This window comes from Aphelocoma coerulescens, chromosome 3 (genome assembly GCF_041296385.1).
Source record: "Aphelocoma coerulescens isolate FSJ_1873_10779 chromosome 3, UR_Acoe_1.0, whole genome shotgun sequence".
Taxonomy (NCBI): domain Eukaryota; kingdom Metazoa; phylum Chordata; class Aves; order Passeriformes; family Corvidae; genus Aphelocoma; species Aphelocoma coerulescens.
In genome coordinates this window covers 47,733,021-47,755,063 of record NC_091016.1, presented here as the reverse complement: position 1 = coordinate 47,755,063, position 22,043 = coordinate 47,733,021, and the positions used below count along the sequence as shown (strand labels likewise).

At 42.9% G+C, this 22,043-nt stretch overlaps 1 protein-coding gene across 14 annotated transcripts in view; it reads left to right on the top strand.

The window, feature by feature from the left end:
• The window catches only part of PDE10A (phosphodiesterase 10A), a 390,743-nt gene that overhangs the window by 213,993 nt on the left and 154,707 nt on the right, over nucleotides 1-22,043 (top strand). Inside the window, exon 2 of one of the 14 annotated variants that reach the window (XM_069010124.1) lies at nucleotides 8,844-8,908. The exons of 12 other annotated variants lie outside the window; for them this stretch is intronic. In XM_069010124.1, coding sequence (XP_068866225.1) covers nucleotides 8,866-8,908 — 43 coding nt within the window. In that variant the 5' untranslated portion in view covers nucleotides 8,844-8,865. Of the gene's footprint in view, nucleotides 1-3,852; nucleotides 4,848-8,843; nucleotides 8,909-22,043 lie in introns of those variants that run through there. One more of the 14 variants, XM_069010123.1, reaches the window with a different exon arrangement.

Genomic DNA, 22,043 nt, shown 5'->3' with positions numbered 1-22,043 from the left:
ATCACAATTACCCATGTAAATACTACTAAAATCCTTTGGTCGTGGTTGCACTGACACAGGGCATTTGTACCAAGACCCTTGCACTGGGCACAGGGGAATGCACCAGAGTATTTTAACTTGCATTTTGTTGTGTTTCAGAATTTTTAAAATCCCTTTTCCTTCAGGGGGAGGGGGAGGGGGTGGGGGGATGACGTAGCAAATCTCACTGTTTCATATCGGAGTGGGTGAGATTTTCTGGTAAATGACGTGGGTATATGGTTAGTGCCACAGTGGGATCAGTGACATCATTGCTCTATGGCAATGGAAATTTTGATGCTGACTGAGCAATGAAAACCCAGATTGACATTGATGAGCAAATGTGATTCACCACTAATTTATCCCCAGGTATTGAGATGGCCATGAAGCATATTTAACTTGTCTGAAAATCTGTATAATTTACAAATATATATGTAGAGAGCTTGAAAATTAATTTTCACTAACTTTTGTCTTCTAACTTTTCTCTGTGATTGCTTTTGCTTGCCCAGCCAAGAAGCAGGTGACCAATAAGGTATGAATTGCCAATGGCTAATGAATAATAATCAAATGAATAGTTTGTAAATAGCCCTTAACCTGAAAGCTGCTTTTCTAGTATATCTGATGATTTCTTACAAATCAAAATGTATTTTTCCTGTTTGATGAATATACAGGTACATATTTATACATGCACAACTGACATGCCTTGTAGAAGTACACAGATTTCCAGTCTGAGGCAGTGATATTTGAACAACTGCAGTTTGGATGAGCAGCAGTTGAGGAATTTAGCATAGATTAGCATAGTTAAACAAGATTTCTAGAATTATAAATTGATGATGTAAAGTTTCAGTAATTTACTCTTGATATTGACAGAACAATTTGGGACTAATCTGTCTAAAGGACCTGCTTTAATTTTTTCAGGTGACTGGCTCTTGCTTTTTGTCAATCATTTTAATCTGATTAAATCTTTCAATTTAAACATTTTTGTACAAGAGTTTTTCTAATAAGAAATTGTTAATTGCTAAACAAACAGGCTGCAATAACAAAATACAATTCACTTAAATTTTGTTTCCATAAGCTAAGCTTTCTCTCAGAGAATTTAAATATTTGCTGAATCTCTAGTCATTGTGCAGCAGTTTTCAGGGAAAATGTAATGGTTGGACTGAAGGAAAAAAAAAGCGTCTCGCACAAATAGGCATGCGAAGTAGAAGTTATTAAACTATTTTGGTAAAGTCAAATGTACTAAGAGAAAGTGGATCACAAAAGCAGATTCAGTTTTCTGCATTTTAGTTCAGGATTTTTAGGCAACAGGTTTTAAGAACCATGCAGATGGAAACAGTTTAGTAAAACCTAAGTCTTCTTTTGTTTTGTGGGGTTTTTGTTTGTTTAATTAGAGTATCTAATCTGTTTTTGCATTCTAAACTTTTTGAAACTCTCGGTGGATTGTTTCTTCCTGTTACTGAACATTCAGCTGGCTGGAAATGCACTTTAATTTGAAAGCGTTTCTATTTTCAGAAGAACATCTTTTTCAGCGTTACAGATTGATACATAAAGACTCCAGCTTTAACAGGAGTTGGTGTGTATTCTAGCATTAAAAGAAGTCCTTAAATGATAAATATAAAATACTTGAACGACTTAAAATAAAACCCCAAAGCGTAGGTTTACACTGTTTTCAAAGCAGGAGTCGAAATTCGAAAGAGTGAGCCTAATTTTGAGCGGAAATAGGAAGACTGCCGTAGTTCGATGAGGATTCCCGCCGACACCTGGACCCAGTAATGCAGCACCTGGAGTGGCAGCGGACGGCGTAGAGGTCTGATCTCCGGGAAGGTAGAGGAGCGAAACAGAATCTCCCGCTTTTCTGGTGCCCTGCTGGCAGCGGCAACACAAACATATTTTCCGCCAGTGTCCGCAACATTTGCGGCGGTGCCCGCTCCATCCCCTCCGCGGGGCAGCGCCCGCCCGGGCTGCGCGGAGACCCCGCCGCACCTCAACAAAATCTGCTGCTAGCGGCACGGCGGCGGCCCCGCCTGGGTGGGCACCAGCGCGGCGGCCGCTTCTCCGCCCGCTGGCGGGTGGGAGCGCCAGGGGGATGCGCCGTCTACCCGGGGAGAGCGGTTCCCTCCGCCCCGTCCAGGTAGCTGAGGGCAGGAGCCCCGGGCGCGCTGTTCTGCCACGGCGGGGTGGCACTGCGGCGGGTACGAGTCCCTCGCAGCCGGACCCCGGAGATGCCCCCCGCGCTGGCGGTCGGCGCCGGGGGTGCCCCGAGGGAGCTCCTGCCTGGCGCTCGGACAGCCCGCGCTGCGCCCCACGCTCCCTCCGACGGCGGGGGCAGCCCCGCTGCCCGACAGCTGCCGCCGGGCCAGGGGAGGCGACGGCCGGGCACCGCGGCCCCCGCCCAGGTGAGCGCCGCCGCTTCGGGGCGAGGGCAGGGGCGCCAAGGGCTGCAGCAGCTGTCCGGGTGATGAACGATGATGGCCGGTTCCCGGCGCTGACAGGGCTGGGGGCGCTGCTGTCCCAGGAGGGGACCTCGGCGGCGGACTGCCCGCAGCCCTGGGGCTCCGTCGTGCCGACGGGCGGCGTGGGGCATCGGCTTTACGACGGCCGCGGTCCCGCTCGGCCCGGCCCGAAGCGAGCGCCCCGGCCGGGCTGAGGGGAGCCCTGTAGCCGATTGGCGATGCCGGCCACCCTTTCCTGCTGCTGGAGATGAACTCCGGTGGGCTCAGACCTCTCCTCCCGTCTTTCGGCGGCTGGCGCCCAGGGCAGGGAGAGTTTAGGGCGAAAACGAAATAAGCGCGGCGGGGGCTTTCAGCGCCGTCATCGGCCCCGCTCCGATCCGAGCCTGCCTTGGGGCTTCCCTTGGCCGGGCGTTCGGCCGGCGGCTGCCCCGCTGAGGGCCGCCGTAGCGCGTACCGCCGAGGCGCCGGGACGGGCGGGCTGCGGCCGGGATGGCGGGGTGAGGCGGCGGGGAGGGACCCCAAATGCCCAGGCACTCCAACGCGGGCTCGAGGTGGCGGCTGGCCAGCGCGACAGGTTCCACTGGCGAGCCACGGTGCCTGTGCTTGCGGAGCAAGGCCGGTGTCAGCCCCGGGGCCACACTGCACCTGAGACCAGGGTCTAAGGCAGCTCCCCGCGGAGCCGGAGGGCTGGGGTTGAGGGGTGAGTGGCTGTCAGTGTGCCAAGTGGTGGGAAAGGCGGGTGGGACCCGAAGCAGACACGTGTGCTGCTGAGCGTCGGGGAGGGTCTGTGCATCTTCGCGTAGAAACGGTGCTGGATGCCCTACAGAAACTGAGGGGCAGCTCTGGCGTCTCCATCCCAGGCACTGGAGGTCGTCTGCTTTTTAAGCTCAGCGGCTGCAAATATATATTTAAAATAATGACACCGCATAGGGAGGATCTTTTCCTCGTATTTCTCCCCGCTTTCCCTTTAGGTAACCGCTGTGCCGTACCTCCCGTGTGCGCGCCTAGCAGTGAGAGGAAGGGAGGGAGGAAGGGAGGGAGGGAGCCTGGGAAGCGCTGGCTCCGCCAGTGGGCGTTTTCTGGTGGCCGGGGCTGGTGCTGGAAGCGGCACTGCAGTGACTGTATCTGCCTCTTTGCAGGCGAGCGCGCTCATAAGGGGCAATATTTGCCTCGCTCGAAGAAAATACAGATTGTTGCCGTTTTCTTGCTTTGAATGCGAGGTGGGAGCATGGGGGAAAGCGGACTTTAAAAGGGGATTGAAACCGCTTGGCGGTCAGTAGCGCCCTGTCCCCTCCGGCCTAAAGGGGGAACGGAAATGTGAGGATTTTATGAGGGCGGGGAGCCGGGGTGCGGAGGAAATACTGCCCGGGAGTTGCCGGAGGGAACGCAGGACCGATCCGCGGTTGCCCCTTGTTTGGCTCCGTCTTTTTGCGGCTTCCCCTTTCGCTTTACTCCGGTATCTCTGCTAGACGTCCTGCCTTAAACTACCGCGAAAGGGAGGGAAGAGCGGAAGCATGTCCAACCCGGAGAAGCGGATCTTATCCCGCCCCTCGGCCCCCCTGGCTGCAGCACCCGGGGAAAAGCCCGGCTCCGGCAGCAGCCCGCTCCACTCCCATGGCCAGAGCGGTGGAGGTGGAGGCAGCGGCGGGTCTCCTCCTCCTCCCCCCGCTCCTGGAGGCGACTCGGCTCCCTGCAGCTCCCTCTCCCTCCTCTTAACAACCACCAGCAGCAGCAGGAGCCGCTCTGCAGGCACAGCCTCCTCCGCCGTCTCCGCCAGCATCGTCTCTAGAGCGGCAGCGGCTCCTTTCTTCGTTCCAATCCCCTCCTTCTCCTCCGCTTCTCCATCTTCTTTTTATTTCTTGCCGCCGCCTCCTCGTTTCCCCTCCTCGTTTTCCTTTAACCTCACAAGTCTCCAAGGGAGGGAAGGAGGAGGAGAGGCAGCGAGAGCGGGAGGAGGAGGTGGAGGAGGAGGAGGAGGAAGAGATGTTGGCAGAGCAGCAGCAGCAGCAGCTCACTTGATCGCCCATCCAGGCGGCAGTGGCAGGAGGAGACTCTTCTGTTCTTCCTCCATCCAGGGCTTGCTGCTCCGTTCCGCAGCCGGCGGCCCCCGGCAGCACCACTCCCGGCTCCTCCTCTCCCCAGCCGCCTCTCGCCCGTGGTCCTGCAATTCCCTCGGTGCTGCAGCAGCAGCAGCAGCCCGCGGCGACGGGATCCGAGGAGGCGACGGCCCCGGCGGGAGCAGGACTCCTAGGCGGCAGCAGCGGCAGAGAGGCGCCTTCTTCTCCTTCTCGTCTCCCCTGCTCCTAGGGCCAGACATGGAAGATGGATCTAATTCTGCAAGCTGCTTTAGGAGGTTTACGGACTGTTTCTTGAATACAAGTAGGTACCGGAGCGCTGTGCCCGGCGACGGGTCGCGGGTGTTTCGGGGGAAAGCGAAAGGCTGTGTCCGAGGCTGGGTGCATGCCTTGTGGAAAGGGCATTTCTTTGTGAGTGGGGGGGAGGCGAGGACACAAAGGGGCCGTATACGTGGGGCGTGCGTGGACGCATGGAGGAGCGGCCGGGTGTGTATTGAGGATGCACGGACAAAGGGGATGCTCGATGTAATTGAGTGCTCTTTGTGGGAGCTGGCTGTTAACGCCTCGAGGATTTCGGCATCATTCCGGGATCAGACAGCTCTACGTATATGAATGTCAGTCTTTAGCTTGGTACATGCTTAATTTGCTCAGGAATGACACGTAGGGGAATGGAGACTGTCCCCCCTACTTACTTGAACAAGCAGTAAGGAAGCATTATGTTATCGGCAATTGACAGAAAAGCGGCGGCGGAGGACCGAAAAGGGTGAAATGGATCTCTTCTTTCTGCATCCCCCGTCAGATCTGCCACGCGCGTTCACATTCCATATTTCTGATTCGGCTTTGGTACCGGGTGCCGCCTTCCCCTGGCCGAGGCTCGTTGTAAGGCGGGCCAGGAGTCCGAGAGGAAACATGTGCTCCTTGCTGCGGGGGGCTGGCGCTGGAACGGGCATAGTGACCGGCTGGCGGGGGGGGCTGAATAAAGGGGGAATTGAGGCGCTCCACAAAGGGCGCCCCGTAGCCAGCCGTTCCCAAACCCTGGCCGGCTCCCACCGAACCCGAACGCGGGGGAAGGGCGTGGGGCCGCGGTCGCCCCGTGCCGGCAGGCGGGAGTGGGGCCGGGGCAGCCGCTCGGCCTCCTCTCGGTGCGGGGCTCGGCGAGTGCCCTCCTCGTGCTGGCCGGGGGAGCCCGGCGGGAGCGGCCCGAGCCCTGAGGCGGGGTGTGGGAGCGAGGAGGAGGCTTCGCGTGGCACAAACTCCCCGTTCGCAGGGACGTGCGGCCCCGCTGCCCCTCGGGTGTCTCGCCCTCCCGCCTCCGAGGCGCTTCCCCGGCACGCCGCCCTCCGCCGGGTGGGCGCCGCGGGGCTGGGGTGGCCTCGGAGCCGCCGGGGTTTCGAGCCAAAACCTCCCGGGGTCTGGCTGCCCGTGTACCCCGCCAGCCCTCAGTTGTAGCAGCCCGCCGGAAAATGTGCTGGGGTTCGGTGTGGTCATGGGACTAAAGAATTTACAAGCGGAGCATGTATCAGGGCTGAAATATTTTTTTTTTAATAAAGAACTTTCTTTTTTTTTTTTTTTTTTTTTTTTTTTTTTGCTTGTCTAGTATTTTGATGCTTAGGGTGACTTTAATCAGCTGTGGTTATATTTTCTTTTTGAGACAGCTTCTTAGTTTGTGGACCTATGCCTAAAGGTATCTCTAGACTTGAATTGTAATCTGTTAGTATACTTTGATAAAGGTGGCTTTTTGGATACAGGTAAACAGTGTAGAGTTCACTGTGGGGAGGTGAGAAGAACTACAGAGATGTCCACTGAAACCTTCTTATCTGTTTTATTGCTTAGAGCTGTCTTGAGCACAAGAGCCTGCAAGTGTGGTAGTACTTGTGTTCCAGGGCATAGGTGAATAAAGATGATTATATATCTGCTGCACTGTCTTTTTGAAACTTTATTCAATAGTTGATTATGTTACAGAGCTACATACTTGTTTAATCTTGAGACCTGAAGGGCAGCCTAAACTCTTCCAGTTTTAATTTGCTTTGTGTTTGGGAGAGGTAGAATGCTGCCATGATGTTTTAAAGTGCTGCTGATGTTTTAAAATAAGTGGTCCTGAGAGCAAGGGACTGAGGCAGGGAATGTGTATCATGTAGGGCAATTCACTCCTTTGCTAGACCAGGAAAAAGATGATGTGGAAAACATCAGCTTTGTTCAAAACACAGTTTTAAAAGCAGTAGTGAATTCAACTTAAGCTATTTTATGAACTCTTGAACACAAGAAATTTGGTCGTCTTTCACTGATTGTGACCTCTGACTGAAGATTTTCCGGCAGGCAGGAAAGGAGCAGAACTATTCTTTCCCCTGTGAGTTTACTGACGTCTAAGAAGACATGCAGCTTCTCTCTGTGGAAACACTTTTCCATACTCTGCAGCCTGCGCTCATGAAACTTTCAAGAACTCAAAAGTCTGATATTCTCTGCTCCTCTTTTGAGTGTGATTGAAACTGACCAATGGGTTCAAAAGGTATTAGTGAGGCCAGGCAGATGGATGGACAGACATCCACATGCGGTACGTATGTACGTATGTGTACGCTTCCCTCCCTCCCCGAGTGATTGCATAAATCTGATTTCCTTAGGAAACCAGGCTGAAAAATGGAGTGGAGGGAAGTCAAACAAGATACTATTCAGTTCCAGTGCAGCTACTGCAGAGAGCACTTGTCCAGCTGTTTGGAGTACTGTGCACAGTCCTGGTTACAGTGCAGCTGGAAGGCTATCATTGTTTTGAAGTGGATGAGATCATGTAAAATAATGAAGATAATGTGCTGTGTCTCATAGCTTTTGTTTCCTGAATTGTATTTTATGTTCTAAATCATACCTATGTACATATATATGCTCTTTGACTTTAAAGACAACAAAAGAGAGCCTAAATATTTTTGCAGAGAACCTGAGGAGTTCTGTAGGGAAGAGAATTGAGATGAATCCTTCTGGAAAGAAGATTTAAAAGTGGCATAACAGAATCCTCAAGAGTGGAAACAGTGAAATTGCTAGAGATGTGTTCTTCTTTCATCTCTGAGCTCTTTCATCTTGCATGCTCTCCAGTCAGGATTCTGTTAGAAAGATTATTTTTATTATTGTTATTATTAAAATTTTAGGTTCTGCAATACTCAGTTTGTGCCATATCTGGCTATTTATCTTATTAAAATTCGTAATGAAGCACTGGACTGCGGAAGCTTATGTGAGCTTCGTGTGGTGTATGTTGTTTTTCTTAACTGTTTAAAGTCTTGGTGCATAACACGGTGTTTTAAGAAACTTTTAGTATTGAACATCCTGGATCAATAGTCCAGTGGAGTTCTGTCATATTTTGAATTCTGCAAGTTGCCAGGTATTCCAGAATTTCAGGTCTCTGGGAAATGTCTTACTTTTAGGGGAGCATCCCATCTTCCTTCCACATTCAAGGTCTTCTCTCATGGTGCAGGTGTAGCATATGTCATCTGTGTCCCATGAGTCTACTGGTAGGTATAAGTTCTTTACAGTATGTGGGCTTTCTGCTTGTCAGAGGATTAACAGCATATTGTTAGTATATACAGTTATCTTTTTTCTGGCTTTTTTAGTCCATACCTTTACATATCAGAGAGATTTTCTGATTAAGCAGCACTCTAAGAAAGAATACACATAGTAAGATCTGTAAGATCAGTTCAGGAAAAAAATAGCAATTAAAATTCAAATAATGTCAAAAGTATTCCTGTTACTTGATCTAGTGGGAAAGTTAATCTTGTCTTGAATCTTGTTTTTCCCTGGTCTTTGTATTCGTTTTTTTGCAGTCAGGGTGTTATACGTTAAATGCTGATCTTCAGCAATCATCCCTTGTGTGAAGGTGGACAGAATTTGGTTTTACAATTAAATCATGCTTAAAATTTAGATGATGTAAAAAATGGAATTGTCTCTGGTTTGCACCCCATGGATTCTGACTCCAGGTTAATTGAAAGCAAAATTATCACTAAAGTAGGATATAGTTATGATAAGTGATGTCATTCAACACCTCCCATCAGGACTGGTGTTTCAGATTTTGCATTAATGTATAGGAACACCATGTATCCCGGTCTGCAGCACTGCCCTTCTAGTTAGTGGGATAACAGAACAATACATAGGGCAGACAGCAAGGAATGGCAGGGAAAGGTAAGGAACACCATGCAAGCACAAGCAGTGAACAGTGGAGAAAGGCTTGCTTGGTCAGGTCAGGTATTTTTACAAATGGTTGTCTGTAAAACATGCAGTTCACATTTGGAATATCTAATGTCCTGTCCTTTTGACTCCACAGCTCTGCTGCCTGTGTCTGCCTGATGGCTTGGGAGTACCTAGCACTCACTAGCCTTGAGAGAGGAGGTAACGCCTTCCCTGTTAACTCAGTAACCTTGCTCCTCCTGTGAGATGGACTGTGGAAGGTGTGATTATGCACAGTGGGATAGTTTAGATGAGTTGGGAGATGATTTCTTTTTGCCACTTGTGTGAGGAGGATGGCAGTTTATTTAATATTCTAAAACAAGGCTGGCAACTTCATTCACCTCATTTGTGTCCTTCTCCCTTTTGCTGATGTTTAAGCCACCGTCATCAGCTGGACATGGTGAAAACCTGATGCGTAAAGATGAGTTTTTATTCAGCATGTACCTGGCTTAGTGACTTGATTTTGAAACAGTCATATGAATGCTTATTTCCACCAATGATCTAGGCCATATACCTGGCTGACTTGCACTTATATCATTTGTCGTACAGATCAGTACAACAGTAACTTTTGTTTAGTTTTAAGATTCTGTGCTGTATTCTAATACAAATATATTAACACCAACATTCTCTCAATATTAGGAAATCATGAACTTAGTTCTAGACTCAGAAAGTTAAGAATGAGAGTCTGTAAGTGAGTGGATTTACAACTTGGAAAGGGCTTGTGCAGCCTGTTGATTGATATTAACCTTACCTGTGTTTAAAATTGTATTTCAGATTGAGTTTAGTATCAGGTCATTATTTAATGCTACTTTAAAAAAGATTTGGATTTCAAGTCATTCTGTTTAATAATTTAGAATTTTTTTTTCTTGTTTTATAATATCATAATTTTTGACTGCTGGCACTATCGTTGTATCCTAAAGGAAAGCTAAAATCGTAAGTAAAAAATATTTAAAAAGAAAAAGGGCTGTTTGAGGTTTATAAAATTGTTTTTATACTCCCTCTGCTGGCTGTTTCAATTACAAGTACCTGTACTCGAACACTGTTACTAAATCTTTTTGCTGTTTTATCAAGTAAGTAGTAAAGTGTGTTGATTTCAATTTTTTTTTAATAATTAAAAAAAATTATAATTGTTAAATGAAGAAACACTATTTGCAGGAATGGGAAGTCTGACACTTTTTTTTTATGGAACAGTGTTTCCATTTTTGTTATACCTTGTATTGATTTTAACTCTTGTCCTAAAAACAATTGAATCTTTGTGTGCGTTGGTCACATCTTCACTAGTAAATTTCACAGAAATAACCATTCATATATTGTTCCAAAAGATTTGGTTAGCTGTTTCATTTGTTGTAACAAATTGACTGTCCAGCTTTGAAGAACAGCTGTGATAAAACCTAAATACTTATGATATGTTCTGTTAAATTAAAAAAAAGTAAAATCCAGTCATGAGTTTGACTTACTTCTACATAATTAGCTACAATGCCACACTCAAAGTGTTCTGCAGATGTAATGAATAATTTCTTAAGGTACTGGTTTTGTTATAGTAGTGTACAATAGTGTTCATCCAAAATATTTATAGCACCCAAAAATTGTAATTTATAGGAGCTTCAGAGATTATATACAAGGGTTGCTTTATATATTATAGAAGTGAAGGCATTGCATTCCCCATGGGTGCCAATTATGGCTAAAACAGTTCAGTATTTCTTGTTGGTATTTCTGCTAAAGATCCGGCCTGCTCTGTAGTTTGTCCTCGCTTGTGCTGGTGCTTGGCTTCCCACGGCCAGAGTTTGAGCAGTGCCTCCTACTGATTAGCAGCTCTGAGAGTGCTGCTGCCTTTGCCATCTGAAGGCTCTCGCAGCTCAGCCTTGCTTGGCTTGGGGATGTGACAAGTTGATGCAGTTGAACCTGACAACTGCGTTGAATCAAGTCTCAGCTTTGAGCTCTGCTATTAAATGATGCAAGGTTTTTTTCTTTCTAATTTGTTTCAAGGTAAGGACACAAGATTTTCATCCTGGCAGGTGGGCTTCTCTTGCCATCCTTGTCCCCTTTTAAAAGCTTGTGAGAAAGTGTTATATTTCTGTGGTTTCTTCATCACTTCTTGTCAAGCTGTCATAATCAGTGTGGGAGGAACCAGCCTGGCTGGTGTTTATTGAAGACTTTGGCTCCTGCTATGCCAGACAATGTAATGTTGTGTTGCACACTCAAATGAGACAGTTCAAAAGGCAGGTAACAGACTCACCACCATGACTTTGTTAACAAATGAACATTCCAGAATGCTCATGATGTGTTTGCTTTTGCAGGAGAAGGACAATCTGGTTGACAAAGTTCTAAATTTTTACAGTAGAGTTGTGCATTAATCTTTACTTTTTTGCACTCTATGAATACTTTATTTCAACACTGAAGTATGCTAATTATGTCTTAAAAAAAAACTTGGAAAAAATATGAATTAGTTAAAAAAATGTATCATTTATATACTTACAAAGAACACTTTTATTTGCAAATTCTTTTAATGTATCTTTTCTCAGTGATTTATTGCTGCAGGAAGCTTTCTTAAGTCCATCTCCTAAGTACCTTGTCACAGGTGGCATTGAGAACAAAAACTAGATCTTACAAATTTCATGTTCTTTTGGAAAACACATTGATAACAAGTTTTAGAGATTTTTAATAATAAAATCTCACATCATTAAGAGATGCCAAATCTTACAGCTCAAAAGGACTAGAGTAGGGTCCATGTTTCAGTGTATCAGTTATCACAATGTATCACTTGAAGACTTTCTGAAGTAGTTCTGGCTCAAGAATACTAAAAGAGAAGGCTTGTGACTATTATTCACTGCCTTCAGAGAACCCATAGTAATGTTATTGATATCTAATTAAAATATTAATAAAAAACCTCAATGTAGAAGCAGCAGTAGTAATTCTTTGGTGCTGGGACCCAAAGAAGAGATTGTCAGGGTCTGAGACCACTTACTCCACCTTCCATCTGAAAACTGTTAATGTTTTCATTAGCACTTATTGATCTGATTTCTTGTTTCTTCATTATCAACCAACTCCCATGCAACAGAGCTGTACTTCTCTTGACAAAGTTTATTCAACTGGTAATAATTTCAACATTCTTCTTTCCTCTATCCTTTCACTTGCATCAAAAAGAAATCCCCTAATGTCAAGCCACAAATACTTCCTAAGGGAAAGAAAACTTTTGCATCTGAAGTTCTAATAACTTTGTGCAGAAATATCACATCTCTAATCCTTCTGACCCATCCATACCCAAAGTAGCAGGTATTTGTAGCTGCTGACAAGCACTGCTGTGCTTACCTTAGTAATACTGCTTGCTTTGCTTCACCCTGTGGGGAAGCTTCCAAATTGGCAGGAAAGAAGCCACTTTCTTTGTCATGTATATTTTAGTAGCATTTCTGCAACATTGTGGTTCAGAGAATCAGATGTTTATCCTGAATTATGGTGGCTAAATATGCATCCTTTTTATTCTTTTGTAGTTTTCCTAACTGCCTAGCTTGTATATCTCCATTGTATTTCTTCCATAGTGTCTTATTTTATTTGCTACCAAACTGGATAAAGCTACTTCTCTTTCTTCTAAAGGTCTTTGACATAGTCTTAAAAAAAAAAAAAAAAAAAAAAAGTGTCTCAATATTTCACTAGTGATTTTTTTTTTCCCCTAACATATAGCAGTTAAGTTTATGATAACTCATTATTTTACTTACACTGTTTTTTTGTGTGTGTTTATATTTTGGTTTTCTTTCATTAATATACAGATACTTTGGCAGCTTCTCTAGAGTGAATTATTTTTTGGAACATAGCTCTGTCGGATGTCCTTTCTTTGCATGCCTGTCTTTCAGTTGTATCTGTAATTTCAGCTGTATATTACTTCCCCCTTGTCCCCCCATAAGCTTATTTTAGCTGATGTTTCCTTCTTGATTGCTGAATTGTGTTGATTTTGTTTCTTCCTGTAGTGGTCTGGTGTCTTATACTGTCCTTTTTACAGTGTTTTTGTTTTCCCCAGCTACTTTTGTTGCGTGAAGGCACTATGGTACTATTATTCTTCTTCTGGTATGGTTCACTTAAACAGTATTGTCTGGATTTTTTTGGTGAGAAGAAATTTTGCTTGGTAGTTTGAAAATGCTCACGATGTGTTCTGTATTTGCAGTGACTCATTGTATTTCCTAATCCGCCACTGTCTGCCCAGCCCTAAGTGTGATGTCAATAGAAATTTTTTCTTGCTTTTTTTTGAGCACACGTAGGACTGATGAAAGTTACTGTTTGATGTAACAGGAAACTGAACTCATCTGTTCTCAAAACAGGCACTGCCTTAGCTAATATGCTCAGGTTTCATCATGCCAGGCTTCCGTGTCTCATTCTTGAGAGCACATCGCTTTTTTGTGGATGTGTCTCAATGTTCCTGTTTCTTCAGGCTTCAGATTTCACCAATAGACTCCTGAGACAACTGCTCTTGGAATCTGCTTTTTCATGGATCTTGAGTGTTAAATGTAGTTCTGTGGCCTCATTATTATGAATGCAAGAAAGTCTTGGGATTAGAGGTGCTGTTCTGAGAAGTGCTTTGAAGATATCAGAGAGTATGGGTGACCTGCAGTCTCCAACGTTTATAGAACAGTGCATTCCCTGTACAACTTCTGGCTTAGCTCTTGTGAAGGTAGAGAGAACAGCATCATCTGGCATGCTGCAGGAACTTTCATAGACTCTTTGTGGGTAGGAATGTGCTTGTAGATTGAGAGTTTCTTTCAGACCTTTTTTGGACTTTTGTTGGAGCTATATGCAATGCTTACACTTTTTGAACTAAGCACAGAGGATGTGGGCTTGAGCTTTAGTCCTGTCTATTCTGCTTAATTTTTAGCATGCTCCTTCGTCCAGTTTAGACTGAGGCCTAACTGCACGTGTGTTGGGAGTAAGCAAAGGCAGACTGTTCCCAAAAAGCACTGGGAATTATGCTTGCCTCTTTGGTCCTTGTGAAAGGAGAAGAGTTTAGCTTTGCAGACACAAGCTGTGTCATGCCCCTGTACTTTGTAGCTAAGGATCAGGCTCTGGGCTGTTTTAATTACTTGTTTAGGGACATAGCTCTGTGGACCAGCAGAGGAACCAAACAGTCTAAACTGTTTGTGGCAGTAGGCAGACCTTGTTTCTACAGACCAGGTTCTTCTAGGGGATGAACTACAGGTTCTACAAAGTCCTGAATGAAAGATGCAACCAGTGAATAAGGGACTATATTGGAGGACATGGGTTGCTGCCTGAGTCAGCACAATTATTTATATTTTCTGTCTTTGTTTCCTGGACTTGCTGCTTTGAAAGGATTTTTGGAAGTTGTGGCTAAAATGTCTATGTGAATGTTCATAGGAGAACAAGAAGACACAAAGTTGATCAGTTGACAAGGATGAATGAAGTGTGTGTGGTGATATCACATATCTTAAGTTAATGAAAGATGATGGAGACTTGTCCATCTAAGACAGCAGTATTGAAGGGACAAAAATCAGAAATAGAACAGGGAGAAGACTGGAATGGTAAGAGGAGTTTAACATATTTATTGCTCAAAGGAATGCAATTACAGCAGAAGAAAATGTTCATCCTTATAGGGAAAGCTATTTATAAACTTTAAGAGGTTTCTTTTGGGGTAGATGAAAGGCTTGATATGTAAATATCTCCCAGGAAATTATCAAATTTCAAGGGAATCTCTTCAATGAAGCATAAGATTTGACTGAAGTAAAAGATTACTGTTTTTTAAGTGTGAGCGTTACTTTTCTTTTTAATGTCACAAATGCTTTCTTTCTGCTTAACTATTAACTTTTTCCTCCTTAGTAACAACATAAGTGTGCCTGGTGAATATTACATACTTTATGAATGTACTAACAGATAATATTTTAATTTATTTCTTTATTTTTGCAGCTTAATATTATCTTCATGAATAAACCAGCTGCTATTTGACAATCTTTTGTTTATGCCAGCTGAGAATGTCCTTTACCATTGTTTTTTAAGGTCGCTCTGAAAGTTTTGCTGTTTTACCCCATGTGGTTTTAATTTTCTTTTTTTTTTGAATGATTTAATTGTAGTTTAATAACTTATCCAGCTTGTTCCTGCTTTTTTTCCCCCTAACAGTTTATTAAAGTGTAATTCTGGCTACATGTAGAGCACATGCCCTTCTCTGTCTCTTAACATGAATGGCCTTGGATGGCTCTGGCTGTGGATATGTTGTGAGTATAGCTAACATCACTGTGGTTGGCTGCTTTGATGATGGTGACCTTGTACTTGTCCATGACAAGCCTTGGTTCTTGTTTACAAGATGATGTTGCAGGTGTTACCTTCTGATTTGACTGCAAAGCTAATTTTTTGTTTGCTTTTGTTCATTCAGCTGTCTGTACTGCTTTAAAAAATATGTTGAACTACTCTCTTAGCACTTTGCAACATCTTGTCTTAACAACTTGTGTTTGAATCAAAGCAACTAGCCGTTCTGCTGTGCCAAGAAACACTTTTTCCCAAGCACTTCTAAAAAGGAGGTTTATGTTTCTCTTGTTTCACAATTCTTTTGCTGTTTATGGAGCTGAAGGGAGGAATGGTAAGAAAGTTGAAATTTGCTAGATATATCAAAATTGAAAAGAGAACATGAGAACAATTACACAGTTATATTGAGCAATATTGGAATTTTTGAATTCTTTTGCCAGAACATAAATTGTTGAAGCTTAAGCTTTGTTTAAATATAGTTCTGTTCTGAACTTCGCTTTGGAAATTAAACTTGAGTTGACAAACTGATTTTAAGTCCTCTACAAAGACTTTAATATTGGCTTAAACTCATATGATTTTCATATGTTTTAGATGTCAGAGATGAGCTCTGGCAAGTCTTCTACTAGTGGCAACTGAGATACTTAACCTGTGCTTCTTTGCTTGAAGTCACAACCAGCTCAGCAGAGGTAGCAGAAAAAAGGCTCAAGCACATTATTTGGCTTCCTAAGCTGTGATACACGCACAGGTGAATGTTAGCTGACTTACTGAGCTGTAGGCTGCTGTGATGGCTGGAGAACTGCAAAGGTGTCCTTGGGTCCTATTCACATGATGGTAATCTCTAGAAGCAGAGTGCAAAAGGCTGTTAGGAACAATGAGGACATAAAGTGTTACGCCGTCTTGCTTCATTCCCCTTTCTGTCTGTTAATTCTGGAACATGTCTGATCCCAAAGCAGGCTGTTTCAGGGATCTGAGATCTGTTAGGTGCTTGTTGACTGCCTCTGGTGTAGAGTAAGTTTTCTATTAGTTAAGTTCCTGAATAAGTTCAGGAAGTTGAATTTCTGGAGTCAAAGGGTCACTCACTGGTGCTGATGGGAAGCCTGGTGACACATCAGCCTGTTGCTGGGAGCTGATGACAGGATAACCCCTTTCATCAGCAGCTCATCTTAGATCAGCTTGACTGTGCTTGTACACTGACGCCATAGTTTTGTGGTCACTTGAAGTTCACATAAACTAACCCTCCTGTTTAAATAAATGGCCTAATTCTTCCTCCTTAAGGCTGTTCTTTCTACACATGAGTACTCCTCCCCTTGTGCAGGCATGTTTATGTGTTGGAAGTGTATATTTAAAATATGTTATTTAACATGGAAGATGGGGATATAGCATGATCTATTTAATGTAAACTCTGCCATCTTGGAAGTCAGCTTTATGAAAGTTTCTGCTTATAAGCTCAGTTTTTTTTTTGGTCTTGTGTTTGGTTTTTTTTTTTCTCACAGGACTTTTGCTTGTCTCGCCCAATACTTTACCCAGCCCAGAATGTGCATGATGTTGATAGGAAGTGTTACTTGGTATCTTCTCTTTTTTTGTAGCAACCCCCAAATCCTTCTAATTCTACTGTGAAGACCTTTTACAGAGATGGAGTTGCTAGTTTTCTTTCGGGCTTTTCTACTGATCGTGGTTGCATGAAAGTTTTGTGGGCATGAAATAAGGTTTTTTTATAGAATCATAGAATATACTGAGTTGGAAAGGACCTGCAAGACCACTGAGTCCCGATACTGGCCCTGCACAGAACAACCCAAAGAATCACATAATGAGTTTGGAGCACTGTCTGTGTGCCTGAGAGCACTGTCCAAACCCTTCTTGAGCTGTCAGGCTGTTGCTATGACCACTGCCCTGAGGAGCCTGTTCCAGTGCCCAACCACCCTCTGGAGGAAGAACCTTTTCCTAATATCCAGCCTAAACCTCCCCTGACACAATCTCAGGCCATTCCCTTGGGTCCTGTCACTGGTCACCACAGGGAAGAGATCAGTGCCTGCCTCTCCTCTTCCCCTCACGAGGAAGTTGTAACTGCAATGAGGTCTCCTCTCAGTCTCCTGTTCTTGAGGCTGAACAGACCAAGTGGCCTCAGCTGTTCATCATACGGCCTCCCCTTAAGGCCCTTCATCATCTTGGTTACCCTCCTTTGGATGCTCTGTAATAGCTTTATATCCTTTTTTGTGCTATGGGACAGTAATAGTCTCTTGTCACTTGCATATTACTGAAGAATGCAAAAGGAAAGGGATTAGGCAGAAGTACAAGAATATCCACTAGTTTCCTTAGTCAATCAATGGTTGGATATAACCTGAAATAATTATATCCACCACTCCTGCCCCAAGCACTGAGTGAACACAAACCAGTTCTCAAAACAAACTTGGAAGTTTTCAAAACCAAGAAGTTGCCAAATGAACAACGCTATCCTCTTTTCAAGCAGCTGGGGAAACCTTACCAAAGTAGATGAGTGGCTATAAAGCAGAAAAATGGCAGAGCCACAGTGAGACTTTACCACTTAGCTTCTAATCTGGGGATTCCTCTGTCAGTCAGCATTGTTGTAATGATCCAAGCAGACTGTTGCTATAGCTTCCTGTGACTTAATTTGTGTTTGTGTCTGTCTTTTTCTGTAAACACCTCCCAGATGCTGGGAATCTGGGAGTTTTGGATGAAAAACATAATAGTGCATCATTCTCTTCAAGGACAACAGTGAAACTACTTTAAAGGTTCTTGCATTAAAAGCATGAAGTGTGAGGTAATTATTAGTTTTGATTGGATCTATTTCTGCTGCTACCACTTTTCTAAGTTACATTTTAATTGAGGACAGAATTAATGCTTTAGCAGATAGCATTACATTTAGTGAGAAATGGAAAGAATAAAGATGACAAGTTTACCTCACTTCCACCAAAAAGACTGGGGGAGAAAAAAAAAGGAAGGAAAGACAAAACATGTTAAAGAGAAGACAAACTAGAAGATATTATTCAGATGCTTCTCGTGTATTTGTAATTCATAGTTTTCTGGTCACTTACCGTTTTTTGCCTCATTTATTGATCTTGAGCATTAGAATTTGAGGCAGTTTTGCATCACCTTTTGCGCTGAATTTGCTCTGAGTTTCAGAACATACTTTCTTCCTCCTATTTATTTACTGGTTTGGTCTGGCCACAACTAATTGTGCTACAGTAAATGCTGTTGCTTAAAAAGTGAAAGATTAAGCCTACTGAGGGAGAACTTCAGTTGGTAATGTAATGTTTTTTGTAGATGTTTTCATAACTCACACCTGCATCTTTGCATCAGTAGGGAAATCTTTCTGAAGCTATATCAGAGCTCTTGAACTTCAAGATAATTATTGGGTTTTGGGAGGAGTATCAGTAAAGAGTGTAAATAAGAAAAAATAGATAAATACCTTTAAAATTGTACAGTGACAATATTATATAAAGTAATATCTCTTCAGTCTAAATGATGGTTACTGATACTTTCCTATGGTGCTATTAAGTGTGCTCTGTGTCATTTTCATGCAGAAGCACGGATAGCAGTCACTTCCTGTCCTCTACTGCTGGAGGTTAAATGTTTACTTTACTTGCTGGTGTCTTTTATATTGCTTGGCTGTCAAAATCTGCCTGTGAAAGTTTAGTCCTTCAGTTTTATCAACGATCACCTGATATGCAGTTCAGTGAAACTTTTGAATTAAGACTTGGGATTTATTTAGTTAGTTTTAGCAGTTTATTTCAATCTCAGACTTATTTGGTAATAATCTTGTTCTGAAAAAAGTTTATGTATTTGTGAATTATTTTGGTAAAATGCTGCAATGCAAATATTGTTATCTTACTGACATAATGCTTTCTTTTTTTAGAGCAGTATATAACTTGGGTACCACCCAAAATTCTGCTCTCCTATTTTACGTTTTCATAATTTAGCAACTTTGCTTGCTTGATTTTTCCGCTGAAACACCATCAACTCGCTCAGCTCTGCACCTGTTCAATTCAAATTTAGTAAGACAAAGACCAATAATCCCTAAACCCCAATCAGTTCAGTAGTCATTAGACCTGAAGTCTGGATATTCCTGATGCTTTTTCTTTTCTCCTTTCTCCACCAATTTCTGGCTGCCTGGAATGTCTGCTATCTCATAAGATGGGCAGAGCTTCTGTGGACACTTGTTCATGTCTCTGTGGCCTTCCCAGCTGCTGATTTTCATGAGCTCATCTGACACGTGTATAGTATGGTCAAATTTGATTACAATTAATCACAAGGTCAAAATCTATTTTAGGGGCAAATTTTGTAGCTGACAAGCCAGTATGGCAATTGCATGTGTTGTAACTTTTGACTTTTTAAAGATCTGTTGGTTTTTTGCTGTTGTTGCATCTTCCCTTGGTAGCACTCTATTAATGATGCCTCTAATTTCTTTGGCTTCCTAAAATTTTTAGTGCTTTATGGACAAGGCAGAGATACGTAGCTTCTGCGGGAGAGGTCAGTGATGTTTTCAGTAGCTTTTTCCTTCTCAAGTGTCATTTACCAAGGGACTCTGCAATCGAGTCATCATGATGGGAAGTGCATCTCAACTGATGTAATGCATTTGTGTCTCCTGGAAACAGAACAAAAATCTCAGCTCTGCTTCGTTTAATGCGAGATTTGTCATTGATTTCTGTTACCATGTGTCGTGGTTTTAAGCCCAGCTGGAGATGAAACACCACTATTTATTTATCATATTTACTCCTATAATTTGATCTTTCTGTTGTAATGGGTAGTTCGTGCTTTATTAATCCGATTTCCTGACATCGGGCCCTCAAGAAAGTATTGAAAGTTTTTATTCATGATGAGTATTTTAACAAAATATTTTGAAATATGGTGTAACTAAATCGTATTTCAACAAAACTTCTGGTCTGTTTTTCTGCAGACTGTGCTAAAACAGGGGATCAACATGATTGATATGGCAAGAGGGGCTAGATGCATAAAGCTGGATGGACTTGATAGATAAATTTTTCAAATAGACTAAATATTTATCTAATGCGTGTTACTCCTGTCAAGATCTATCTAGTGTGTATTATTCCTGTCAGGAATATATTTTCGGATGAAGATGCATTCTTTCTTCTCAGTCTGTCTTGGAAACTAGAATGCATTCAGTTGAAACAGTATCACTGCTCCTGCCAGCTGAAACTGTGTATGTTTAAGCAAAATCACTTTCTGATTTGTTATTTTAGCTATTTTGCCTAAAACCTAATTTAATCTGAAGTGGAAATACATTTTCTCACTTGAGAGTATTCAGTGTCTACTATCGAATACCATATTTTGGCCCGTGGAACACAGTGACATGACTTACTGATTTTTTGACATGGCTTCCTCTGCTTGACTTCAGAAAAAGTTATGGCAGTATGTGGAAGCTCCATGATGTGTAAGTGGTTGGTTTGAATGCTTGGGGTGCCCAAATGTTTTTATCTGGTCACGGTTAGAAAACAGCACACATTTAAGAGATTTACCTTAGTGGTAACTTGTAGAGTGAATAACTATATGTATCAACTTTGTAGCCAGAAAAATCTTGAAAAACGCTCCAAAGGAAAAAGCATTCCCTTATTTATTCTTGTATAGCCTTGGTTTTGGTGGAGATTAGAGGAGAGGTTTGATGTTTAGTAATTTTAGCTGATTTTTGCTGTATTTAAGGCAATGGCGGTATAGGAGCTGGGAAAGCATACAGCCAATTAAAAAAAAAAAAAATATATATATATATATATAAAGCAAAAAAATCCCTCCTGTGTACAGACACTTTGATCACCAAGATGTTTTTAGACTTCAGCCAGACCTGTGTGATATTGTTATGAAAAGTTCTGTGGGACTTTTTAGGCACTCTGTCAATTGCTTATGCATGCACGTGTGGAAGCAAAAATGACTGCTTGCAAAGGTTCCCTTCTGTCTTGGTCCTAATGGTACTCTGATGGCTCTGTATTACTAAAAATAATAGTAATTATGTTATGGAATTTTGTTAGGGGTAATTCCCAATTCTAGCCCATGGTCTCAAGGAAGCTTGAAAGCCATGGGCTGAACCTCATGTCTGCTTTGACAGGAAGGGAACGGCAGCTAGACAGACAGTTGTTCTTTCTGTATACTGTAGCACAGAAAACTCAATGGTTGTTTTTTTTATTTGCTTAACTCTGCATAAATCTTGCTGAAGAAAACTTCTGCAAATGGTTTAAAAACAGTAGGATAAAATTATTTTGAAAGTAAAGCAAAGTATGTTTTTGTAACAGCTGGGAGATACTTATTCTGTTTATGGTCGCTTTGTGGCTGTTCCTTTTTCCAGGCCAAAGATGAATTTGCAGCTCAAATCCCAGTAAAACTCTCTAAACAAGAGCTGGATCCACAGTTGAAACCTGTACGTAGATTTTTTTTTTTTTTCCCCCAAATAGACCTTTATTATTTTAAGTGGAATGATGTGTCTCTAAACTCATTTGTGAATTAAATAAAGATTGGGTTAGCTATAGATTTCAGGAAAATTAACTTGGAAGGACACTCTCAGATGGTCTGAACTAATGAGTAAGGTATGTTAAACTGGTGGAAGTTTTCCTTTTGCAGATGTTGGTGCACTCAGTTCCTACTAAAGAGAAATCTCATCTGAAACAATTATCATCCTCTTATTTGTTTCTTTGGTCATTTACTTCATATTGAACCACTCAGTTATTCACATGGCCTTTCTGTAAAATCATACATTGGCAGAAGTTCAAGGGCATGACCTGCATTTTGTGTTTATAAAAAAAAGGAAAACAAGGGAAAGGAGAGAATTGCAAGCCGTGATGTATTTTTCTAATGAAATTTTACACAGCTTTGCTGCTGATTTCTCCTTATATGTATGTCCTACATAAAATGAAAAGCAGGTTTCCTTCACTAACTCCCCTGTAATAAAAAAATAGGGTCTTTTTCTCTGCTGGTCTGAAGATGGGAGTGCGGATGGCAGCTTGTGTTTTGCTTATGAAAAGATTGTGATATTTTTGTGGAGCTTTTTAAGAAAACAAAACATTAAATAGCTGTTCTACTAAGGGACACCAGCTGT